This window comes from Hypanus sabinus, chromosome 5, assembly GCF_030144855.1.
Source record: "Hypanus sabinus isolate sHypSab1 chromosome 5, sHypSab1.hap1, whole genome shotgun sequence".
In the NCBI taxonomy this organism is placed as follows: Eukaryota; Metazoa; Chordata; class Chondrichthyes; order Myliobatiformes; family Dasyatidae; genus Hypanus; species Hypanus sabinus.
In genome coordinates, this window is record NC_082710.1 from 1,206,534 (window position 1) to 1,230,138 (window position 23,605).

Genomic DNA, 23,605 nt, shown 5'->3' on the forward strand with positions numbered 1-23,605 from the left:
CAAAGTCAATTAAAGAAAGGGATGGCAAGGTTTGTGAACCTTGGCTGACAAGAAAAGGTGTAAGTTTAGTTAAAAATAACAAGGAAACATATATAAGGTACAGGAAGATGAAATTGAACAAGATCTATAAGGAATATAAAGAAAGAAGGAAAGAACTTAAACAAATAACCAGGTAGTCTAAAAATGGACCAAGAAATGCCTTTAGCAAGTAGGATTAAGGAGAATTGTGATGCATTTCATACATATATATCAGAAGCAAGGGGTTACTAGGGAAAAGATGGGTCCACAAGGACAAAGAAGAGAATTTACAGTATGTCTGGAGCCAGAGAATGTGCGTGAGGTGAGGTCCTAAATGAAAACTTCACATTGGTATTCACAAAGAAGAAGTACACGGAACACAGTAAGATCATGAGGGGTATGTTGATATTGACAGACAGCTTTAGAACATAAAACACTACAGCACAGGAATAAGCACTTCAGCCCCCAATGCTGTACTGAACCCATTAAATTAATAATCAAATTGCTAACTAATTTCTTCAGGCTACACAATGTCCATATCCCCGCATTTTCCTCACTTTCATGTGCCTATCTAAACATCTCTGGGATTAGAGATACTGTCTGCCTACCCTACCTATGCCTCCCACAATCTTACACAATCAGAGAAGTACAGCACAGATTCAGCCCTTCAGCCCATCCAGTCCATGCCAAACCATTTAAACTGCTTACTCCCATTGACTTGCATCCAGTCCTTTGCCATGTACCTTTGCCTATTATTCACGTGCCTATCCAAACCTCTCTTAAATGTTGAAATTGAGCTCACATGCATCATTTGCACTGGCAGCTCATTCCACACTCTCACAACCCTCTGAGTGCAGAAGTTTCCCTTTAACTTCTCACCTTTTGCCCTTAACCAATGACCTCTGTTTGTAGTCCCATCCAACCTCAGTGGAAAAAGCTTGCTTGAATATACACTATACCCCACAAAATATTGTATACCTCTATCAAATCTCCACAGTCCTCCACGTTCCAAGGAGTAAAGTCCTAACCCATTTAACCTTTCCTTATAACTCAGGTCCTCCAGACCCTACAACATCCTTGTAAATTTTCTCTGTACTCTTTCAGCCAATTACTCTCGGTAACCAAAACCACATCAAGGGGCAGAGGTGTATCTGTTTGGGTTATCTGGAAAAATCGGCAGATGTTTAGATAGGGCAGATGTAATGCCTTGATAAAGGTTTCACTGCTAATGTAGGGTATTTCATGTAATGGTCTTTCTGTAGCAGCAGTGTTTGGGTTATTGTTAGAGATATTGTACACATTGAATGTGAGCCATCCGATCAGGAGAAAGCTGGGGGAGCGGGGTCTTTTGTGCCTGACAGTGGCGTGAGCTTTGGTCTTTGCTAGGCAGGAGATGAAGAGAGAAGATGTTGGAGAGAACTGGTCATAGGATTCAATCTGGTAGGTTCTGTGATTCAATGGAGCAATGTGCTGGAATCTACTAAGGATCAGTGAATATGACTTTTGGAAAACTTGAGCTCCAACCTGGGCACATTTGACTAATTATAATTATAATTGGCCCTTTTTGTTTTATTTTCTTTCTTTTCATTACTAATTCTTTATAACCATAAAACAATTACAGCACAGAAACTGTAATGGAAACAGGCCATCTCGGCCCTTCTAGTCCATGCCGAACGCTTACTCTCACCTAGTCTCACCGACCTGCACTCAGCTCATAACCCTCCATTCCTTTCCTGTCCATATACCCATCCAATTTTTTTTTATAAGACAAAATCGAACCTGCCTCTACCACTTCTACTGGAAGCTCGTTCCACACTGCTACCACTCTCTGAGTAATGAAATTCCCCCTTGTGTTACCCCTAAACTTTTGCCCCTTAACTCTCATCTCATGTCCTCTTGTTTGAATCTCCCCTACTCTCAGTGGAAAAAGCCTATCCACGTCAACTCTAACTATCCCCCTCATAATTTTAAATACCTCTATCAAGTCCCCCCTCAACTTTCTACGCTCCAAAGAATAAAGACCTAACTTGTTCAACCATTCCCTGTAACTTAGGTGCTGAAACCCAGGTAACATCCTAGTAAATCTTTAGATATGTTAATATGCATATGTATACTTCCTTTATCTGCAGTGTGCTGTCTGTTATTTCTTGGCAACAAGCTGTAACAGGGAAGCAAATCACACAGCACTCACACAAACCAGGGAGAGATATCCCGCTCTCATGGATTTGGCAGGACTGGAGAACGGTGGGTTTCTCAACACTGCCAGCAAGGGCTAATGATCCATTTCCTGAGATGCCTAGGAAGAAAGAGGTTCACAGGGATGCATCCTGGTGCTCACCCTCATCAGCACGATGTTGACTGAAGCATTCCATGGCAGTATCCTGGAATCCACATCAAATACAGGATGGATGTCAAGCAGTTCAACCTGCACAGGCTTCAAGCCGATACTAAGGTCAAAGAGACAGTGCTGAGAGATCTCCTATTCGATGACAACTACATTCTCAACGCAAGCTCTAAGTCCCACATGCAGGACAACACCGACAAATTTTCCACTGCATGTGACAACTTCGGTCTCACCATCAGCAACAAATCATGTACCAAGCAGCCCCAATCAATCCTATGTGGGTCCATCCATCTTGGTGAATGGCTAGCAGCTCCAGGCAGTTGACAAATTCGCATCTCTTGTCAGCACCCTTTCAAGAGTAGTTCACGTTGACAACGAGGTCAGCTGCAGGATCGCCAAGGCTAGTGCCAATTTGTGGAGACTACCATGCCATATGGAGACTACAGGTTATGGAGACTGTTTGGGGGGGGGGGGGCGATGTGGAATTACTCTGAAGACCAAGCTGAAAGACCACTTCGCTGTCATCCTACCCACCCTCCTCTATGTGTATGAAATGCGGATTGTGTATATGAAAGATCAATTAAATCAGTTGGCAAGACAGAATTCTTGACACGGAAGTGCTTTTTGCAGCAGATATGTCCACCATCTACACTTGGCTGACAAAACATCAAGTCAGATATGCAGGCCATATCATTGGGATGTCATTTACATTCCCAAGCAGTTATTCTTCGGGGAACTGTCTACAGCAAAGCACTCTCATGGTGCTCAGTGAAAACGATTCAAGAACACGCTCAAGACTTCACTCAAGGCCCTTGAGATTGATCACACTTCTTGGGAACATGCTGCCTACAATCACTCATCCTGGCACAGCCTTCTCAATAAAGGTTCCAGCAAAGCTGAAAAGAATCGTAACGCTGAAGCAAAAAAGAATCAACAGTGGAAAGAACAAGCAGCAGGCATCTCAGCTACAGAACCTTCACACATTTGCCCAATGTCTGGGAAGTACCTCATACCCAGATTGGACTCATCAGTCACCGAACACTTCACACTGTTGGGTGATCTTTAATATAGCTCCATTAATGTGATCATACCTCTCTTATTTCTCAGTTCCACTCATAAAGCCTCACTAGATGAGTTCTCCAGTCTGTACTGACTGAGCACTGCCCTAACATTTTCCCTAACCAATAACTCCACTCCTCCCTCTTTAATCCCTCTTGCACTGTCACATCTAAAACAATAGAATCCTAGAATATTGAGCTGCCTGTCCTGCCCCTCCTGCAACCAACACATAAGCATAGAAAACTTACAGCACAATACAGGCCCTTTGGCCTACAATGCTGTGCTGAACATGTACTTATGTTAGAAATTACCTACAGTTACCCATGGGCCTCTATTTTTCAAAGCTCCATGTACCTATCCAGGAGTCTCTTAAAAGACCCTATCGTACCCGCTTCCACCACTGTCACCGACAGCCCATTCCTTGTACTCACCACTCTGCGTAAAAAACTTACCCTGCCATATACTCTGTACCCACTTCCAAGCACCATAAAATTGTGCCTTCTCATCTTAGCCACTTCAGCCCTGGGAAAAAGCCTCTGACAATTAAAGCCTCTCATCATCTTATACACCTTTATCAGGTCACTTCTCATCCTCTGTCGCTCCAAGGAAAAAAAAACAAGTTCACTCAACCTATTCTCGTAAGTCATGCTTCCCAATCCAGACAACATCCTTGTAAATCTCCTTTGCACCCTTTCTATAGTTTCCACATCCTTCCTGTAGTGAGCTGTGCACAGTACTCCAAGTAGGGTCCTATATAGCTGCAACATTACCCTTCGGCTCCTATGTTCAATTCCATTATTGATGAAGGCCAATACACCGTATGTCTTCTTAACCACACAATCAACCTGTGCAGCAGCTTTGAGTGTTCTCCGGACTCGGACCCCAAGATCCCTCTGATCCTCCAAACTGCCAAGAGTCTTACGAGTAATACTACATTCTGCCATCATACTTGGCCTACCAAAATGACCCACTTCACACTTATCTGGGTTGAACTCCATCTGCCACTTCTTAGCCCAGTTTTGAATCCTATCAATGTCCTGCTGTAACCTCGAACAGCCTTCTACATTAGTGGTCGCCAACCCGTCGATCACAATCGACTGGTTGATCTTTGAGACTTTCCCAGTAGATCCCGAAAAAAAAAGAAAAATAAATACACAAATACTGTTGAGAGATTGTTTCCGGGTTGCGGGGTTTTAGTTCCGTTCTTTTTGTTCAGTGCACATGCGTGTAGCTCCCCTGCCACGCGCAGGTCCCCAACGACCGGGCCGCGAGGAAACAATATGAGTCAGCTGCACCTTCCTCATTCCGTCAGCCCACTGTTGAACTTGAACGCACATGAGGTCACCAGTCGCCTGAACGTAGTGATACCCTCGTGCCAGGGGTCACTGGTTAGTCTCACACGGCCAGCGAGAACCACCAAAGCTACTGGCCCAGAGTGTGGCCGGTGGGAAGTGCTGATGCTACTGGCCCGGGGCGCGGCCGGTGGGAAGTGCCGTTGCTGCCAGCCTGGAGCGCGGACAGATGGGCACCGTCTCTAAACCTGTTTAGCACACTGAATGTTTGTGGGGAACCCAGTGCTAAAATATTCACGGACCTAATTTGGGCTCAGGGTTTAGTAAGTAGCAGAGCCGCTACCTCGCTGCGATCCACTGAAACAAACTTTTGTCGGCTGAAAGATCCTACAAGGGGGGCAGGCACAGGCCTGTCGCTCTCCTCACTCGGTTGGTCACTCGCTCCAGACTGCGACCGCCGCGGCTCCGGCATGGGTACCTCCGACCCTGACTTTGTCCTCTCACCCCACCCACGAACAGCCACACCTGGCCAAGGCGTCTGGCAGGCAGAGGCTGGAATTTGGGCCGGGAGGCTGTCTAATGAGGCAATGAAGCCCTCAAAACTGCTCCGGTTCTCTGAGTCCACACACCCTGTACTTAAAGACGAACCCACTGAGTTTTTTCAGCGGAAAAAGACATGAGCAGCGCAGGACAGCAGCTAAGTGCCGAGAGCCGTGAAAACTAAATTGTGAAATAGACTGGACATAAGGAACCTGCTTTGAGTATCGCTGTATTCCCGTCATGTTTAACACCACCCCCCACACCCCCATCAGCCGGTCTGCAAGCATATTGTCAATATTAAACCGGTCTGCGGTACAAAAGAGGGTGGGTACCCCTGGTGTTTATGCATTATTTCTACTTCAGGGTTGCGGGGTTTTACTTTCAGTCTTTTCTGCCCCAGTGCGCATGCGTGTAACTAATCGATCTAGGGTTGATCTCGCCTTTCACTAAGGCCGAGGTAGGGGATCTTGGGCTTAAAAAGGTCAGTGACCACTATTCTACACTATCCACAACACCCCCAACCTTTGTGTCATCAGCAAATTTACTAACCCATCCCTCCATTTCCTCATCCAGGTCATTTATAAAAATCACGAAGAGAAGGGATCCCAGAACAGATCCCTGAGGAACTCCACTGGTCACTGACCTGCATGCAGAATATGACCTGTCTACATCCACTCTTTGCTTTCTGTGTGCAAGCCAATTCTGGATTCACAAAGCAAGGTCTCCTTGGATCCCATGCCTCTTTACTTTCTCAATAAGCCTTGCATGGGGTACCTTATCAAATGCCTTGCGAAAATCCATACACTTTACATCTACTGCTCTACCTTCATCAATGTGTTCAGTCACATCCTCAAAAAATTCAATTAGGCTCGTCCAGTCCTGGAGACTTATCCAACTTGCATCTTAATCCTCCAGACTAGCCTTCCATGAGGGACTTTGTCAAACACCTTACTAAAATCCATATAGACAATATCCACTGCCCTACCCTCATCACACCTTGTTAAAAAACTCAGTCAAGTTGGTAAGGCACAATCTGCCCTGCATAAAGCCACGCTGGCTATCATCCTCTCCCTAAGAATTTTCTTCAGCAATTTCCCTGTAACTGACGTGAGACTCACCAGTCCAGAGTACATAGAATTACAAATACCTGGGGATACCAATGGACAATAAACTGGTCTGGTCAAAGAACACTGAGGCTGTCTACAAGAAGGGTCAGAGTCATCTCTATTTCTTGAGGAGACTGAGGTCCTTTAACATCTGCCAGATGATGCTGAGGATGTTCTACGAGGCTGTGGTGGCCAGTGCTATCATGTTTACTGTTGTGTGCTGGGGCAGCAGGCTGAGGGTAGCAGACATCAACAGAATCAACAAACTTATTCGTAAGGCCAGTGATGTTGTAGAGGTGGAACTGGACTCTCTGACAGTGATGTCTGAAAAGAGGATGCTGTCCAAGTTGCATGCCATCTTGGACAATGACTCCCATCCACTCCATAATGTACTGGTTAGGCATAGGAGTACATTCAGCCAGAGACATTCCACCAAGATGTAGCACTGAGCATCACAGGAAGTCATTCCTGTCTGTGGCCATCAAACTTTACAACTCCTCCCTTGGAGTGTCAGACACCCTGTGCCAATAGACTAGTCCTGGACTTATTTCCACTTGGCATGATTAACTTATTATTTAATTATTACAACAAACACAAAATGGTGGTGGAACACAGCAGGCCAGGCAGCATCTATAAGGAGAAGCACTGTCAATGTTTTGGGCTGAGACCCTTCGGCAGGTCTCGGCCTGAAACGTCGACAGCGCTTCTCCTCATAGATGCTGCTTGGCCTGCTGTGTTCCACCAACATTTTGTGTGTGTTGTTTGAATTTCCATCATCTGCAGATTTCCTCGTGTTTATTTAATCATTTATGGTTTTATATTGCTATATTTCTTCACTATTCTTGGTTGGTGCAGCTGTAACGAAACCCAATTTCCCTTGGGATCAATAAAGTATGTCTGTCTGTCTGTCAGTACAAAAAATCCGAGGGGGACCAATATCCTGGCAAGGAGGTTTGCTAAGGCTAGTGGAGAGCGTTTAAACTAGAATTGTTGGGGGTGGGAACCGAACTGAAGAGGCAGAGGAAGGGGCGGTTGGCTCACATATAAACCTTGGAGACAGTGCAAGAGGGAGGATAGGCAGGTGATGGAGAAGGGATACACCCATACTGATGGTTTGAAATGTGTCTATTTTAATGCAAGAAGCATCACGAACAAAGAGGATGAGTTTAAGAGGGTGGATCAGTACTTGGAGCTATGATGCTGTGGCCATTACAGAGACTTGGATGACTCAAAGGCAGGAATGGCTACTGAGAGTGCCAGGCTTTAGATGATTCAGAAAGGACTGGGGGGAGGCAAAAGAAGTGGGAGTGTGGCACTGCTGATCAGAGATAGTGTCATGGCTGCAAAAAGGGAGGTCATGCAGGGATTGTCTACTGGGTCTTTGTATGTAGAAACCGGAAGGGGCCAATAACTCTACAGTGTTTTTATAGACCACCCAATAGTAACAAGGACATTGAGGAGCAGACAGGGAGACAGATTCTGGAAAGGTATAATAATAAGTGTTGTCGTAGTGGGAGATTTTAATTTCCGAAATATTGATTGGCATCTCCCTAGAGCAAGGGGTTTAGATGAGGAGGAGTTTGTTAGGTGCACTCAGGAAGGTTTCCTGACACAATATGTAGATAAGCCTACAAGAGGAGATAATGTACTTGATCTGGAATTGGAAAATGAACCTGGTCAGGAGTCAGATCTCTCAGTGGGATTAGCATTTTGGGGATAGTGATCATAATTCTGTCTCCTTTACAATAGCATTGGAGAGAGATAGGAACAGACAAGTTAGGAAAGCGTTTAATTGGAGTATGGGGAAATATGAAGCTATCAGGCAGGAATTTGGAAGCATAAATTGGGAACTGATATTCTCAGGGAAATATACTGCAGAGATGCGGCAAATGTTCAGGGAATATTTGCATGGTGTTCTGCATAGGTACATTCCAATGAGACGGAAAAGATGGTAAGGCACAGGAAACATGGTGTACAAAGGCTGTTGAAAATCTAGTCAAAAAGAAAAGCTTATGAAAGGTTTCAAAAAACAAGGTAAGGATAGAGATCTAGAAAATTATAAGGCTAGCAGGAAGGAGCTTAAGAAATAAATTAAGACAGCCAGCAGGGGCCATGAAAAGGCCTTGGTTGACTGGATTAAGGAAAACCTCAAGGCATTCTACAAGTATGTGAAGAGCAAGAGGATATGACATGAGAGAATAGGACCAATCAAGTGTGACAGTGGAAAAGTGTGTATGGAACCAGAGGAGATAGCAGAGGTACCTAATGAGTACTTTGCTTCAGTAGTCACTACAGAAAAGGATCTTGGCAATTGTAGGCATGACTTACAGCAGATTGAAAAGCTTGAGCATATAGACATTAAGAAAGAGGATGTGGTGGAGCTTTGGGAAAGCATTAAGTTGGATAAGTTGTCAGAACCGGATGAGATGTACCCCAGGCTACTGTGGGAGGCGAGGGAGGAAATTGCTAAGCCTCTGGCAATGATTCTTTGCATCATCAATGAGGATGGGGGAGGTTCCAGAGGATTGGAGTGTTGCAGATGTTGTTCCCTTATTCAAGAAAGGGAGTAAAGATAGCCCAGGAAATTATAGACCAGTGAGTTCTATTTCAGTGATTAGTAAGTTGATGGAAAAGATCCTGAGAGGCAGGATTTATGAACATTTGGAGAGGTATAATATGATTAGGAATAGTCAGCATGGCTTGGTTGAAGGCAGGTCGTGCCTTACGAGCCTAGTTGAATATTTTGAGGATGTGACTAAACATGTTGATGAAGGTAGAGCAGTAGGTGTAGTATATATGGATTTCAGCAAGGCATTTGATAAGGTATCCCATGTAAGTCTTACTGAAAAGGTAAGGAGGCATGGGATCCAAGGGGACCTTGCTTTGTGGATCCAGAATTAGCTTGCCCAAAGAGTGGTTGTAGATGGGTCATATTCTGCATGGAGGTCGGTGACCAGTGGTGTGCCTCAGGGATCTGTTCTAGGACCCCTTCTCTTTGTGATTTTTATAAATGACCTGGATGAGAAAGTGGAGGAATGGGTTAGTAAATTTGTTGATGACACGAAGGTTAGGTGTGTTGTGGATAGTGTGAAGAGCTGTCAGAGATTACTGCGGGACATCGATAGGATGCAAAACTGGGCTGAGAAGTGGCAGGTGGAGTTCAACCCAGATAAATGTGAGGTGGTTCATTCTGGTAGGTCAAATATGATGACAGAATATAGTATTACTGGTAAGACTGCTGGCAGTGTGGAGGATCAGAGGGAGCTTGGGGTCGGAGTTCATAGGACACTCAAGGTGCTGCGCAGATTGACTCTGTGGTTAAGAAGGCTTATGATGCATTGGCCTTTATCAACCGTGGGATTGAGCTTAAGAGCTGAGAGGTAATGTTATAGCTATATAGGACCCTGGTCAGACCCCACTTGGAGGACTGTGCTCAGTTCTGGTCACCTCACAATAGGAATGATTTGGAAACTATAGAAAGGGTGCAGAGGAAACTTACAAGGATGTTGCCTGGATTGGGAAGTATGCCTTATGAGAATAGGTTGGGTGAACTTGGCCTTTTCTCCTTGGAGCAATGGAGGATGAGAGGTGACCTGATAGAGGTGTATAAGATGATGAGAGGCATTGATTGTGTGGATAGTCAGATTTTTTCCCAGGGCTGAAATGGCTAACACGAGAGGACACAGCTTTGAAGGTGTTTGGAAGCAGGTACTGAGGAGATGTCAGGGGCAAGTATTTTACGCAGAGAGTGGAGAGTGCGTAGATTGGGCTACCGGCAACAGTGGTGGAGGCAGGTACAATAGGGTCTTTTAAGACACTTTTAGATAGGTACATGGAGCTTAGAAAAACAGCATGCTGTGGGTAACACTACATAATTTCTAGGTTAAGTACATGTTCAGCACAGCATTGTGGGGTGCTATAGTTTTACTATGTTTCTATGTTACCAATTCTCCTTTGTCTATCCTGCTTGTTACTTCTTTAAAAGAATTGCAACAGATTTGTCAGGCAAGAATTTCCCTTCAGGAAACCATGCTGACTATGGCATATTTTATCATGTGTCTCCAAGTGCTCAAAACCACACCCTAAACAATTGATTCCAGCATTTTCCCAGCCACTGAGGTCAGACTAATTGGCCAATAACTTCCTTTTTTTTTGCTTCTGTCCCTTCTTGAAGAGTGGAGTGATTGAGATGGAAAGTGCAAATGCCAAAGGCGATGGAAAGTGCAGCACTGTGCCTGCCTTTTGATCAGTGCCTGAAGAGTAGCCTGTGAGTGGCCTGTCGCTGTGTGACTCGTTGTGGCAGGTGGGCAGGCCTCCGTGTTCGTATGGTGTCTCTCTCTTTTGATGATGAAGGACCATATTAACATATGGTTCAGCCTTTATGGATTCGACTATTGCATTTATGGACTTCTTCTGACTTATGGTTTCTATATACTAAGTTTTGCTCCTGTGCCTTTCTGTTCTGTTGTGCGAGGGGAAGAGGTTTGGGGATTTGAGATAGTTGTTCTTGCTGATTTTTGTGCGGGGGACGGGGGTTTGGGGGTCGATGTTCTCGCTGTGTTTTGTGCAGGGAGTTTTGATGTTTCATGTTCATTCTTTGTTTTGTGGCTATCTGGAGAAGACAAATCTCAGGGTTGTATATGGATACATACTTTGATAATAAATGAACCTTTGAACCTTTTGTCATTCTTCAGCTGCTTCATCAATGACCTTCCCTCTGTCATAAGGTCAGAAGTGAGGATGTTTGCAGATGACTGCACAATGTTCTGCACCATTTGTGACTCCTCAGGTAGTGAAGCAGTTCATACCCAAATGCAGCAGGAAATGGACAATATCCAGGCCTGTGCTAACAAGTGGCAAGTAACATTTGAGCCATGCAAGTGCCAGGCAATGACCATCTCCAGTAAGAGAGGCTCTAACCATCATCCCTCAACATCCAGTGGCAACATCATCACTGAATCCCCTACTATCAACATCCTGGGGGTTACCATTGACAGGAAACTGAACTTGTCTAGCCACATAAACCACCATGGCTACCAGAGCTAAGAATCCTGCAACATGTAACTCACCTACTGACTCCTGAAAGCCTGACCACCATCGACAAGTGTAACATACCCTGTGGGTATCTCGTGACTGTCTTATGAGCATGATGTAATGGTCTTGTGATGGTGGGGTGATGTAATTTCCCGCCAGTGTGAGGTCACATGATGTAATTTTCCTGCCAGTGAGAAGTCATGTGATGGCCTGTTTCAACAGGTATAAAATGTAAAGTTATCCACTTTGGAAGCTGGAACAAGAGGGCAGAGTATTGTCTGAACGGTGTTGAGTTAGGTAAGGGAGAAATGCAAAGAGACCTAGGAGTCCTAGTTCACCAGTCAATGAAGGTGAATGAGCAAGTGCAACAGGCAGTGAAGAGGGCAAATGGAATGTTGGCCTTTGTTACAAGGGGAATTGAATACAAGAGCAAGGATGTCCTTTTGCATTTGTACAGGGCCCTGGTGAGACCACACCTGGAATATTGTGTACAGTTTTGGTCTCCAGGTTTAAGGAAGGACATTCTGGCAATTGAGGAAGTGCAGCGTAGATTCACTAGGTTGATTCCTGGGATGGCAGGGCTGTCTTACGCAGAGAGATTGGGCTTGTACACGCTGGAATTGAGGAGATTGAGAGGGGATCTGATTGAAACGTTTAAGATAATTAAAGGATTTGATAGGATTGAGGCAGGAAATATGTTCCAGATGTTGGGAGAGTCCAGTACCAGAGGGCATGGATTGAGAATAAGGGGTCAGTTATTTAAAACAGAGTTGAGGAAGAGCTTCTTCTCCCAGAGAGTTGTGGAGGTGTGGAATGCACTGCCTCGGAAGACGGTGGAGGCCAATTCTCTGGATGCTTTCAAGAAGGAGCTGGATAGATATCTGATGGATAGGGGAATCAAGGGATATGGGGACAAGGCAGGGACTGGGTATTGATAGTGAATGATCAGCCATGATCTCAGAATGGCGGTGCAGACTCGAGGGGCCGAATGGTCTACTTCTGCACCTATTGTCTATTGTCTATAGTCTAAAAGGGGAAAGCCTTGCTGCGACGCAGGTCAGTTCATTGTTTAATTCTTCAGTGACTCCATTATGCTGCGTATTTGTCGCATGACGCAGTTTTGTTTTAAAGTGGAGTTTTACTTTCTATCTTAAGTCTCAAAGGTTATTGCTGCAGAGTTCACCACAATGCTGCCAGTTTTGATTCCTACCTTTGCAATTCAGTCGGAGTGGAGAATTACTGAAGTGCGGAGACCCGAAAGATAGAATAAAGTTGGTGTTGTCAGCAGTAATACAGGATCAACCTTATTGAACCCTCATTCAGAAGGTAGTAACCTGCATCCGAGATAGCTCCTACATTGTGAAAGCAGAAAGAGCTGGACGCAGCGTTTCGCCAAGGAAAGGTCAGTGCCTTTAAGCCGTTTTATTTCCTTCATCACAAATCCTTCGGGCAAGGCATATTTTGGCTGGGACCAGCAGTAACAACACATTGTCGAGGAATTTGTTACTTCAGGAAAGTCTCTCCTAATTGACTGTGTAAATAATTGGACTTTTGCATTTACTACTTTTAAGAACTGTGTTCGCATTTATCGCTTTAAGAACTGTTCAAATTGCAGTATAGCCATTAATTTCCGGTTAAGTTAGTCATTTGTTTACTTTTCAGTTCTTATTGAGCAGTGTTTAATAAATGTTTTATTTGTTTATAAAAAAAACCTGTCTCAATTCTATATTTATTGTTGCCGTATCATAACAACAAGGCTCAGGTCAGGAGTGTAATGGAATACTTTCCACTTGCCTGGATGAGCGCAGCTCCATCAACACTCAAGGTGCTTGACACCATCCAGTACAAGGCAGCCCATTTGACTGGCACCTCTTCCACAAGCATCCAATCCCTCCACCATCGATGAACAGTTGCAGCAGTGTGTACTATCTACAAGATGCACTGCAACAACACACCAAAGTTCTTAAGGCAGCACCTTCCAGACCCACGACCACTCTAGCATCTAGAAGGACGTGAACAGCAGATACCTGGGAACAGCACACTTAGAAATCCTGACTTGGAAACATATTGCCATTCCTTCACTGTTGCTGGGTCAAAATCATGGAATTCTCTCCATAACAGCACTGTGTGTGTACCTACACCTCAGGGACTGCAGTGGTTTAAGGCGGCAGCTCATCAGCACCTTCTCAAGAGCAACTAGGAATGCGCAATAAATGCTGGCTTAGTTGGCAACGCCCACATCCTATAAATGAATAAATAACTAAATAAAACCCAGCCTGTACAGGCACAGAGCCGTCAAATGCTCCTCATATGTTCACCTTTCATTCCTAGAATTATTCTTGTGAACAACTTCTGGCCCTTCTCCAATGCCAGCACATCTTATATTAGATAAGAGGCCCAAAACCGCTCACAATACTCTAAGTGTGGTCTTACCAATGCCTTATAAAGCCTCAGCATCATATCCTTGCTCTTATACAAATTAAACTTGAAATGAATGCTGCATTGCATTTGCATTCCTCCCCACTGACTCAATTTCCAAGCTTTAGGGAATCCTGCACAAAGAGTCCCGAGTCCCTTTGCACCTCTGAATTTTTATTTTTCTCCCCACTTCAAAAATAGACAATGGCTTTATTCCTTCTACCAAAGTGCATGACCATACATATATTCCATTCACTTCTCTACACTATATTCCATTGACTATTTTGCCCATTTTTCCCAATCTGTTTAAGTCCTTCTGCAGACCCTCTCTTCTTCAACAGTAACTGACAGAATTTATGTGCATCTGGAAAGGCATTAGAGATAGCCAGAATAGCTCTCTGCAGGGGAGGTCACCCTTCCCAAACTTGGTAAGTTTTTTGAGTAGATGGCAAATATGGTTGATGAAAGTCCCCTTCAACAATAAGTACTCCATTTTGATTACCGTTGGGAAGGGGGTACAACCTACTTGGGAGAAGTAACAGCAGTCGTGCCTCTAGCACAGATCTAGCCCTGTGGCTCAGAAGGGTAGGGAATAGAAGAGGATGGCAGCAGTAATAGGGAACTCTAATAGTTAGGGGGAACAGATAGGCAATTCTATGGATGTTAAAAAGAAACAAGGATGGTAGTTTGCCTTCCAGGTGTCAGGGTTCGCGATATTTCTGAATGCATTCGCAGTATCCTGAAAAGGGAGGGTGAGCAGCCATAAGTCATTTTACTTAATGGTACTAATGACATAGGTAGAGAAGGAGGGGAGGTTCTGAAAAGGAAGTTGAGAAGCAGGACCTCAAGGGTAGTTATCTTGGGAGCGCTGCCTGTGGTAAACAACAGTGAGGACAGGAATACAATGAGGTGCCATATAAATGCGTGGCTGAAGAATTGGAGCAGAGTGCAGGGATTCAGATTTCTGACTAACTGGGACCTCTTCTGGGGCAAGCATGATCTGTACAAAAGGGACAGGTTGCATTTGAATCCAAGGAGGACCAACAACCTTGCGGGCAGGTTTGCTAAATCTGTTGGGAGTGGTTTAAACTAATATGGGAGGGGGATAGAAACCAGTACGATGGAACTGAGGATGAGCCAGAAGGTTTACAAGAAAATGATGGGTGTAACATGAATGTAAGGAAGGACAAGCCAATGATTGGGTGCAAATGCAGACAGTGCAAAGAGCTAAATTGTACCCACAAAGGCAAAATTCAAAAGAGCAAAAAATGCAGGACTGAAGGTGCTGCATTTAAAAGCATGTAGTATTCAAAATAAGGTGGATGAGTTTGTGGTGCAATTAGAGATTGGTCGGTATAATATTCTGAGCATCACTGAGTTGTGGCTGAAAGAAGGTCACAGTTGGGAGCTTAATATCAAAGGATATAATTTTTATCCTAATGACAGACAGGAAGGCATAGGCAGTGATGTGGTTCTGTTGGTAAAGAGATGGAATTACATTTTTTAGAAAGAGGTGACATAGGGTCAGAGAATGATGAATCCTTGTGGGTGGAGTTCAGAAACTGCAAGGGTAAAAAAAAGCATTATGGAAATCGTATATAGGCCTCCAAATAGTAGCCAAGATGTGGGGTTGAGATTGCAAGGGAAGCTGGAAAGGGCATGTAATATGGGTTATATCACAACTGGCTTGATAACTGAAGACAAAAGGTTATGATAGAGAAGTGTTGGCCCATACCTCCTTAATGTCAAAACTTTTCTTCAGATTATCACCAACTATCCCATATAACTCTTCAGCGGGGAAAAGTGGCTCATCTGGGGCTTCTACTGTTACCTGGAAGGGGAAACAGCATATTTAATGCCTAAACAAAAAGTGAAATTCAAATTATTTTGGTTATGACTAATAAATTATATTACTGAACATATGAAGTACATCAAAAATACCAAAGAGTTCGAATCACTAAACGATGTGGCTAGATATTTTTCAATAATGAAAGATTCTAAACAAACAAGCAACTGCTAACAAGTAATTGCTTATGTACAAGCTCAGTAAAATGTTTACAGTTCTAAGTAAATTTATTATCGAAGTCCATATATGTCACCATATACAACCCTGAGATTCATTTACCTGCAGGCATACTCAGCAAATCTATAGAATAGTAAGTATTAAAGGATTAATGAAAGATAAACTAGAGTGCAGAAGCAAAAAAACTGAAAATACAAATATAAATAAATAGTAATAAATAACAAGAACATGAGATAACAAGATAAAGAGTCCTTAAGGTGAGATCATTGGTTGTGGGAACATCTCAATGGATAGGCAAGTGTATGTAGTTATCTCCTTTGTTCAAGAGCCTGATGGTTGTGGGATGATTATTGGCTTCAGGAGGAGGAAACCAGAGGTCCATGAGCCAGTTCTCATCAGAGGATCAGATGTGGAAGAGGTCAGCAACTTTAAATTCCTCAGTGTTATCACTATAGAGAACCTGTCCTGCGTCCAGCACATAAGTGCAATTATGAAGAAAGCACGGCAGTGCCTTTGCTTTCTTAGAGGTTTATGAAAATTTGGCATGGCATCTAAATGTTGACAAACTTCTATAGATGTGTGGTGGAGAGCAAATTGTCTGGTTTCATCACAGCCTAGTTTTGGAACACCAATGCCTTTGAATGGAAAACCAGCTGTGTGGTGAAAAAAGCACAACAGCAACTCTTTCACCTCAGATGGTTGAGGAAGTTTGGCATGAGTCCCCAAATCCTAAGGATTTTCTAAAGGGGCACAATTGATAGCATCCTGACTGGTATGGGAACTGTACTTCCCTCAATTGCAGGCTCTGCAGTGAGTGGTGGACAGCCGGGCGCATCTGTAGATGTGAACTTCCCACTATTCAGGACATTTAAGTTAAGATAAGTCAAGTCACTTTTATTGTCATTTTGACCATAACTGCTATGTACAGTGAATAGTAAAAATGAGACAACGTTTTTCAGGACCATGGTGTTACATGACACAGTACAAAAACTAGACTGAACTACGTAAAAAACAAAAAAAAAAACTACACTAGACTCAAACCTACCAAGGACTGCATAAAGTGCACAAAACAGAGCTGGCAATACAATAAATAATAAACAGGACAATAGGGCAGTAAGGTGTCAGTCCAGACTCTGGGTATTGAGGAGTCTGATAGCTTGGGGGAAGAAACTGTTACATAGTCTGGTCGTGAGAGCCCAAGTGCTTCGGTGCCTTTTCCCAGACGGCAGGAGGGAGAAGAGATTGTATGAGGGGTGCATGGCGTCCTTCATAATGCTGTTTGCTTTGCGGATGCAAGTGTAAATGTCCGATAATCTTCTCAGCTGACCTCAATATCTGCTGCAGGGTCCTGCAATCCAAGATGGTGCAATTTCCAAACCAGGCAGTGATGCAGCTGCTCAGGATGCTCTCATTACAACCCCTGTACAATGTGGTGAGGATGGTGGGCGGGGGGGGGGGGGGTGGTGGGAGAAGGACTTTCCTCAGCCTTCACAGAAAAAAGATACGCTGCTGGGCTTTTTTTTGCTATGGAGCTGGTGTTGAGGGACCAGGTGAGATTCTCCGCCAGGTGAACACCAAGGAATTTGGTGCTCTTAACAATCTCTACAGAGGAGCCGTTGAGGAGTGGTCGCTCCATGCCCTTCTGAAGTCAACAACCATCTCTTTTGTTTTGTTCACATTCAGAGATAGGTTGTTGGTTTTGCACCAGTCTGTTAGCTGCTGCACCTCCCCTCTGTAGGCTGATTTGTCGTTCTTGCTGATGAGACCCACCACGGTCGTGTCATCAGCAAACTTGATGATATGGTCCGAGCTGTGTGTTGCAGCAGTCATGGGTCAGCAGAGTGAACAGCAGTGGACTGAGCACACAGCCCTGGTGGGACCCCGTGCTTAGTGTGATGGTGTTGGAGATGCTGCACCCGAACCGGACTGACTGAGGTCTCCCAGTCAGGAAGTCTAGGATCCAGTTGCAGAGGGAGGTGTTCAGGCCCAGTAGGCTCAGCTTTCCAATCAGTTTCTGAGGGATGGTTGTGTTGAATGCTGAACTGAAGTCTACGAAAAGCATCCAAACGTATGTGTCTTTTTTGTTCAGGTGGGTTAGGGCCAGGTGGAGGATGATGGCAATGGTGTCATCTGTTGAGCGGTTGGGACAGTACACAAACTGCAGGGGGCGCAGTGAGGGGGGCAGCAGGGTCTTGATATGCCTCATGACGAGCCTCTTGAAACACTTCATGATGATGGATGTAAGTGCAATGGGACGGTAGTCATTTAGGCAGGACACTGAAGACTTCTTCGGCACGGGGACGATGGTGGCGGCCTTGAAGCACGTTGGAATGGTGGCGCTGCTCAGGGAGATGTTGAAGATGTCAGTGAGAACATCTGCTAGCTCGTCTGCACATCCTCTGAGCACTCTACCAGGGATGTTGTCTGGTCCAGCAGCCTTCCGTGGGTTGACCCTGCACAGGGTTCTTCTCACGTCGGCCACAGTGAGACACAGCACCTGGTCATTTGTAGGAAGGGTGGACTTCCTCACCGCCACGTCATTTTCCGCCTCAAACTGAGCGTAGAAGTTATACAGCGCATCTGGGAGGGAGGCATCATCCGCACAGTCAGGTGATGTCTTGTAATTGGTGATGTCCTGGATGCCTTTCCACATGCGCTGCGTGTTGCTGCTGTCCTGGAAGTGGCTGTGGATTCGCTAGGCATGTGCACACTTTGCCCCTCTGATAGCTCGGGACAGTTTGGCCCTTGCTGTTGTTAGAGCTGCCTTGCCGCCTGTTCTGAAGGCGGAGTCACGGGTCCTCAGCAGCGCACGCACCTCCACGGTCATCCATGGCTTCTGGTTAGCGCATATAGTGATGGTCTTGGACAGAGTAACATCATCAATGCACTTGCTGATGTAGCTGATCACTGATGCCGTGTACTCCTCTAAGTTGGTAGAGTCACCTCAGTTGCAGCCTCCCTGAACATGTGCCAGTCAGTGTGCTCAAAGCAGTCTTGAAGAGCAGAGATAGTTCCTGCTGGCCAGATTTTCACCTGCTTCTGAACTGGTCTGGAGCGCCTGACAAGCGGTCTGTATGTTGGGATTAGCATAACAGAGATGTGGTCTGAGTAACCGAGGTGGAGGCAGGGCTCCGCCTGGTACGTGTCGGGGATGTTTGTATAAACTAGGTCCAACGCGTTTTCCCCCCTCGTTGCAAAGTCCACATACTGATGGAATTTGGGGAGCACTGACTTGAGGTTCGCGTGGTTAAAATCACCGGCGACAATAAACAGTTCATCAGGGTGTGCGTTCTGCAGTTCACTAATAGCCCCGTACAGTTCACAGAGCGCCTCCTTAGCATTAGTGCTGGGGGGAATTTAGACACCGAATATAAGAACAGAGGTGAATTCCTGTGGCAAATAAAATGGTCTGCATCTAACAGCCACAAACTCCACTAACGATGAGCAGTGTCTTTCTTTCTTTTCTTTTTAAATCTTTTTATTAGTTTTAAACAAACATAAATGAAACATGAATACAAAGTGTTTGAGAGTACATAATTAATAGTTTAGACATTCAGATATATAATAATAAAAATATATAACCTCTCAAACTCAGAACATTAATGAACAAAGAAGTAAAAAGAAAAAAAAGAAAGACCCCAAAAAAAAAAGAGAGAAAAAAAAACAAGAGAAAAAAAACACTAACCAACATGGGCCATTGAATAATATTAAGTACATATACAGTAGTGCCAATAACTCCGAACCTCCATCCAAATAATTAAGGATAATATAAGTAAGGTTTAGGAAAAGACAATTCAACTCATATGAAAATGTTGAATAAATGGTCTCCAAGTTTCTTCAAATTTAACTGAAGGATCAAAAACCACATTTCTAATTTTTTCTAAACTCAAACAAGAAATAGTTTGAGAGCAGTGTCTGGAAACCAGCACAGAGTTCTTGCACCATTCTGTATTGATGTAAATACACATACCACCACCGCGAGTCTTACCGGAGAGAGCTGTATCCCTGTCCACACGAAACGATGCAAGCCTGTCCAGCTGAATGGCAGCATCCGAAATTCCATCAGTGAGCCATGTTTCTATAAAAACATACGCAGAGCAGACTCTGTACTCCCGAGTATTTCGTTGGAGTCAGAAGTAGTCCAATTTATTGTCCAGGGAGCGGACATTGGAGAGCAGAATGGACGGGAGAGCTGGCTGGCTAGAGTTTGCTTTTTGCCTTACACGGACCCTTGCCCGCTTGCCTCGTTTCCGCTTCCTCACACACCACTTACGATGTCTCCATCTCCGGCTACCAGCATCAGGTGATTCCGAGGATTGTAGGCCCGTTCCCCTCAGCAAGCTGAAGTCACGTAATTTGACCAGCAGATCTTTGTGAAGGTTTGCTTTTGGGCAATCTCTGTAATGTAGTAGTATCTGGCGATGGTAGATAGTCGCTCTGTTATCCATGTGCCCTAATCAAAAGTTGTGTATTCAAACTTAAATTAGAAAATTAAAGTAACACCAGGTCTGAAAGGCCACTGCTGCCGTGCCGCGCTGCCTCATGGGACATTTCCCTTCATTTACAAGGAAAGGTGCGTAAAAAGGGCCTAAAGGATCATTGGGGACCCGAGTCACCCCAACTACAAACTGTTCCAGCTGCTACCATCTGGGAAACGGTTCCGCAGCATTAAAGCCGGGACCAGCAGGCTCTGGGACAGCTTCTTCCACTAGGCCATCAGACTGATTAATACACGCTGATACAATTGTATTTCTCTGCTATACTGACTGTCCTGTTGTATATACTATTTATTACAAATTACTATAAATTGCACATTCAGACAGAGATGTAACGCAAAGATTTTTATTCCTCCTGTATGTGAAGGATGTAAGAAATAAAGTCAATTCTATTCAAGTAGTGGATACAGCCCAGTGTATCACAGGTAAAGCCCACCCCACCAATGAGTACATCTACAATAAGCACTGTTGCAGGAAAGCAGCACCTATCATCAAGGACCCCACCACCCAGGCCGCAGTCTGGACTCACTGCTACCATCAAGAAGAAGGTACAGGAGCCTCAGGACTCACACCACCAGGTTCAGGAAGTTATTACCCCTCAACCTGAACCAAAGGGGATAATTTCACAACCCATCTCTGAACTGTTCCTACAACCTGTGGACTCACTTTCAAGGACTTTGCAACTAGTGTTCTCAATATTTATTGCTTGTTCGTTTTTTTTTCTTTTCTTTTTGTATTTGCAGTTTGTCTTTTGCACATTGCTTGTTTGTCTATGTCTGTTGTGTGCAGTTTCTCATTGATTCCATTGTGTTTCTTTCAACTTACTGCGAATGTCTGCAAGAAAATGAATCTCAGGGTTGTTGTATATGCTGTACATGTATGTACTTTGACAATGAATTTACTTTGAAACTTTTAAATGTTTTTCTCTTTGGATAAATTCTGAAATGAAATGATTAAGCTCATAGATCAAGCAAAGAAATGGAACAGATTTAGAGAGCTACAAGAGATTCTTAAAATTTCGGTCAACTCTGTTTAAAGGACCAATCAATAAGAAATACTGCCTTTAAAACTGAACAGCATTGCAATTACAGAACCTTAAAAGTTTTTTTTTACAGGTGCCATGGCAGAATAGAAAAAACAAATTGTGAATCATACAGGATTCAAATGCATATTTATATAGAACCACAGAAGTTTACAGATGAGATGATCAGTTAATCCACAACTATTACCAAAAGGACTTAAACAAAATGTTGCAGGAACTCAATAGGTGTGACAGCATCTATGGAGGCAAATAAACAGTTGATGTTTTGAGCCAAGATGAACCGTCTCAACCTAAATTGTTGACTCCATAGATGCTGTCAGACCAGCAAAGCTCCTCCAGCATTTTGTGTGTGTTGCTCTAGATTTCCAGCATCTGCAGAATCTCTTCTGTTTCTCACCTGCTGTGGCAGGGCTTAAATACTACTACCTCGTAAAAAGTGAAATTAAATGAAACAGGTGACCACAAAACTTCACTTCCAGATGAGTCCAATGGCTACTATCCTCACTTTGACCATTAAAATGTGGAGGAACCTCAACCACTGATGACCCTGTGACTTCAGTCTCTGAGGCTGACACGCAATCAGCTTTCAGAACAGTGAACCCACAAAAAGCATGGTGGGTCTGAATGGTGCCTTTACAACATCTTACTCAATGTCAGCAAGACTAAGGAGTTGATTATTGACTTCAGGAGGAGGAAACCAGAGATCCATGAGCCAGTCCTCATCAGGAGATCAGAGACATAGTGGGTCAGCAACTTTAAGTTCCCCAGGGCCAGTCCTGGGCCTAGAACACAACAGCAATTACAAAGAAAGCATGGCAGTGCCTCTACTTCTTTAGAATTCTGTGAACGTTCAGCATGACATCGACAAACTTCTATAGATGTGTGGTGGAGAGTTTGTTGACTGGTTGCTTCTCAGCCTGGTGTGGAAACACCAAATGAATGGAAAATCCTTCAAGAAGTAGTGGATACGGCCCAGCCTATCACAGGTAAAACCCTCCCCACCACTGAGCACAGCTTTACAGAGTGCTGTCACAGGAAAGCAGCATCCATCAAGGACCCCCATCACCCAGGACATATTTTCTTCATGCTGCTGACATCAGGAAATAGGTATCGGAGCACACCACCATGTTCAGGAACAGTTATTACCCCTCAAATATCAGGCTCCCAAACCAGAGGAGATAATTTCACTCAACTTCACTCACTGCATCACTGAACTTTTCTCACAACCTGAGGAATCACTTTTAAGAACTCTTCATCTCATGTTCTTGATACTTACATTTGCAGTTTGTTTGTTTGTACACCAGTTGTTTGTCCATCCTGTTGGGTATGGTCTTTCATTCATTCTATTGTGTTTCTTAGATTTACTGTGATTGCCCTCAAGAAAATGAATCTTGACAACAAGCTTTGGAGTGTAAGCCTTATGTAGTTGTTGGGCAAGCTGTTTCATAGAACCTTGTTGGAGTCACTTCATCATTTTCGAATTTTTTGTTTTTGATGGTGTGCTACAGGAAACTGTTCATGGATTTGTCTGTAAGTTCAGACATTCACACATTCACGCAGAAATCCCAAATTGGAAAAATAAATGCTGGTACTTCTCTGCAGAGTTGTGAGTAAAACACAACAAAATTTGGTCATTAATGCTTTTGGAAGTACCCATTGTTGAGTCAGTTGCACAGACTAGATGGACTGAAGGGCTGTGCTGTAGTGTTCTATTACTCAAAATGCTAACAAATTAAATATGCCAATGAGTGTATAGAATTAACATAATGCAGATGCTGGAAATCTAAAATAAAAACAAAATTTCCAACATTTTCTGTTTTCATTACTTAACAAGAGTAGAAGTGACCATGACCATGCTGCTGTGGTCATGGGTAAATCTGAATCTGTCTTACACTGTGACACATGTTGGACAAGGTGCCATTTTAATGTGTCTGCCTGTTAAAACTCGGTAAATCTTTGCTCAGGTCCAGGAGGCAATCATGGAGAAAGTTCAACATTTTGTCCTGAGATTTAAATCTACATAATATCTCCAATTATAAATGTTGTGTCAAAGATGTTGTATAAAAATATGAGTTCAGTGCAAAATTCTGCTGATCTGGTGGCTGACTACTTACATCAAGTTTCTTCTGATAGTTGAGACTTTGTATGGCCTTTCGTGCCAAATGGAGAGCATGGCAGTCATCTAAAGCATAGTGATCCGTAACACCAGACTTTCTGAAGAAACCACAAGTAA

The 23,605-nt window shown here is 43.9% G+C and overlaps 1 protein-coding gene across 2 annotated transcripts in view; it reads right to left on the reverse strand.

Annotated features, from left to right (window-relative positions):
- mccc2 (methylcrotonyl-CoA carboxylase subunit 2) overlaps positions 1 to 23,605 on the reverse strand; it is a 181,417-nt gene that overhangs the window by 75,475 nt on the left and 82,337 nt on the right. For both annotated transcript variants that reach the window (XM_059969286.1, XM_059969287.1), the window contains exons 9-10: positions 23,487 to 23,586; positions 15,547 to 15,642 (exon numbers count right to left, since the gene is read on the reverse strand). In XM_059969286.1, coding sequence (XP_059825269.1) covers positions 15,547 to 15,642; positions 23,487 to 23,586 — 196 coding nt within the window. The remainder of the gene's footprint in view (positions 1 to 15,546; positions 15,643 to 23,486; positions 23,587 to 23,605) is intronic.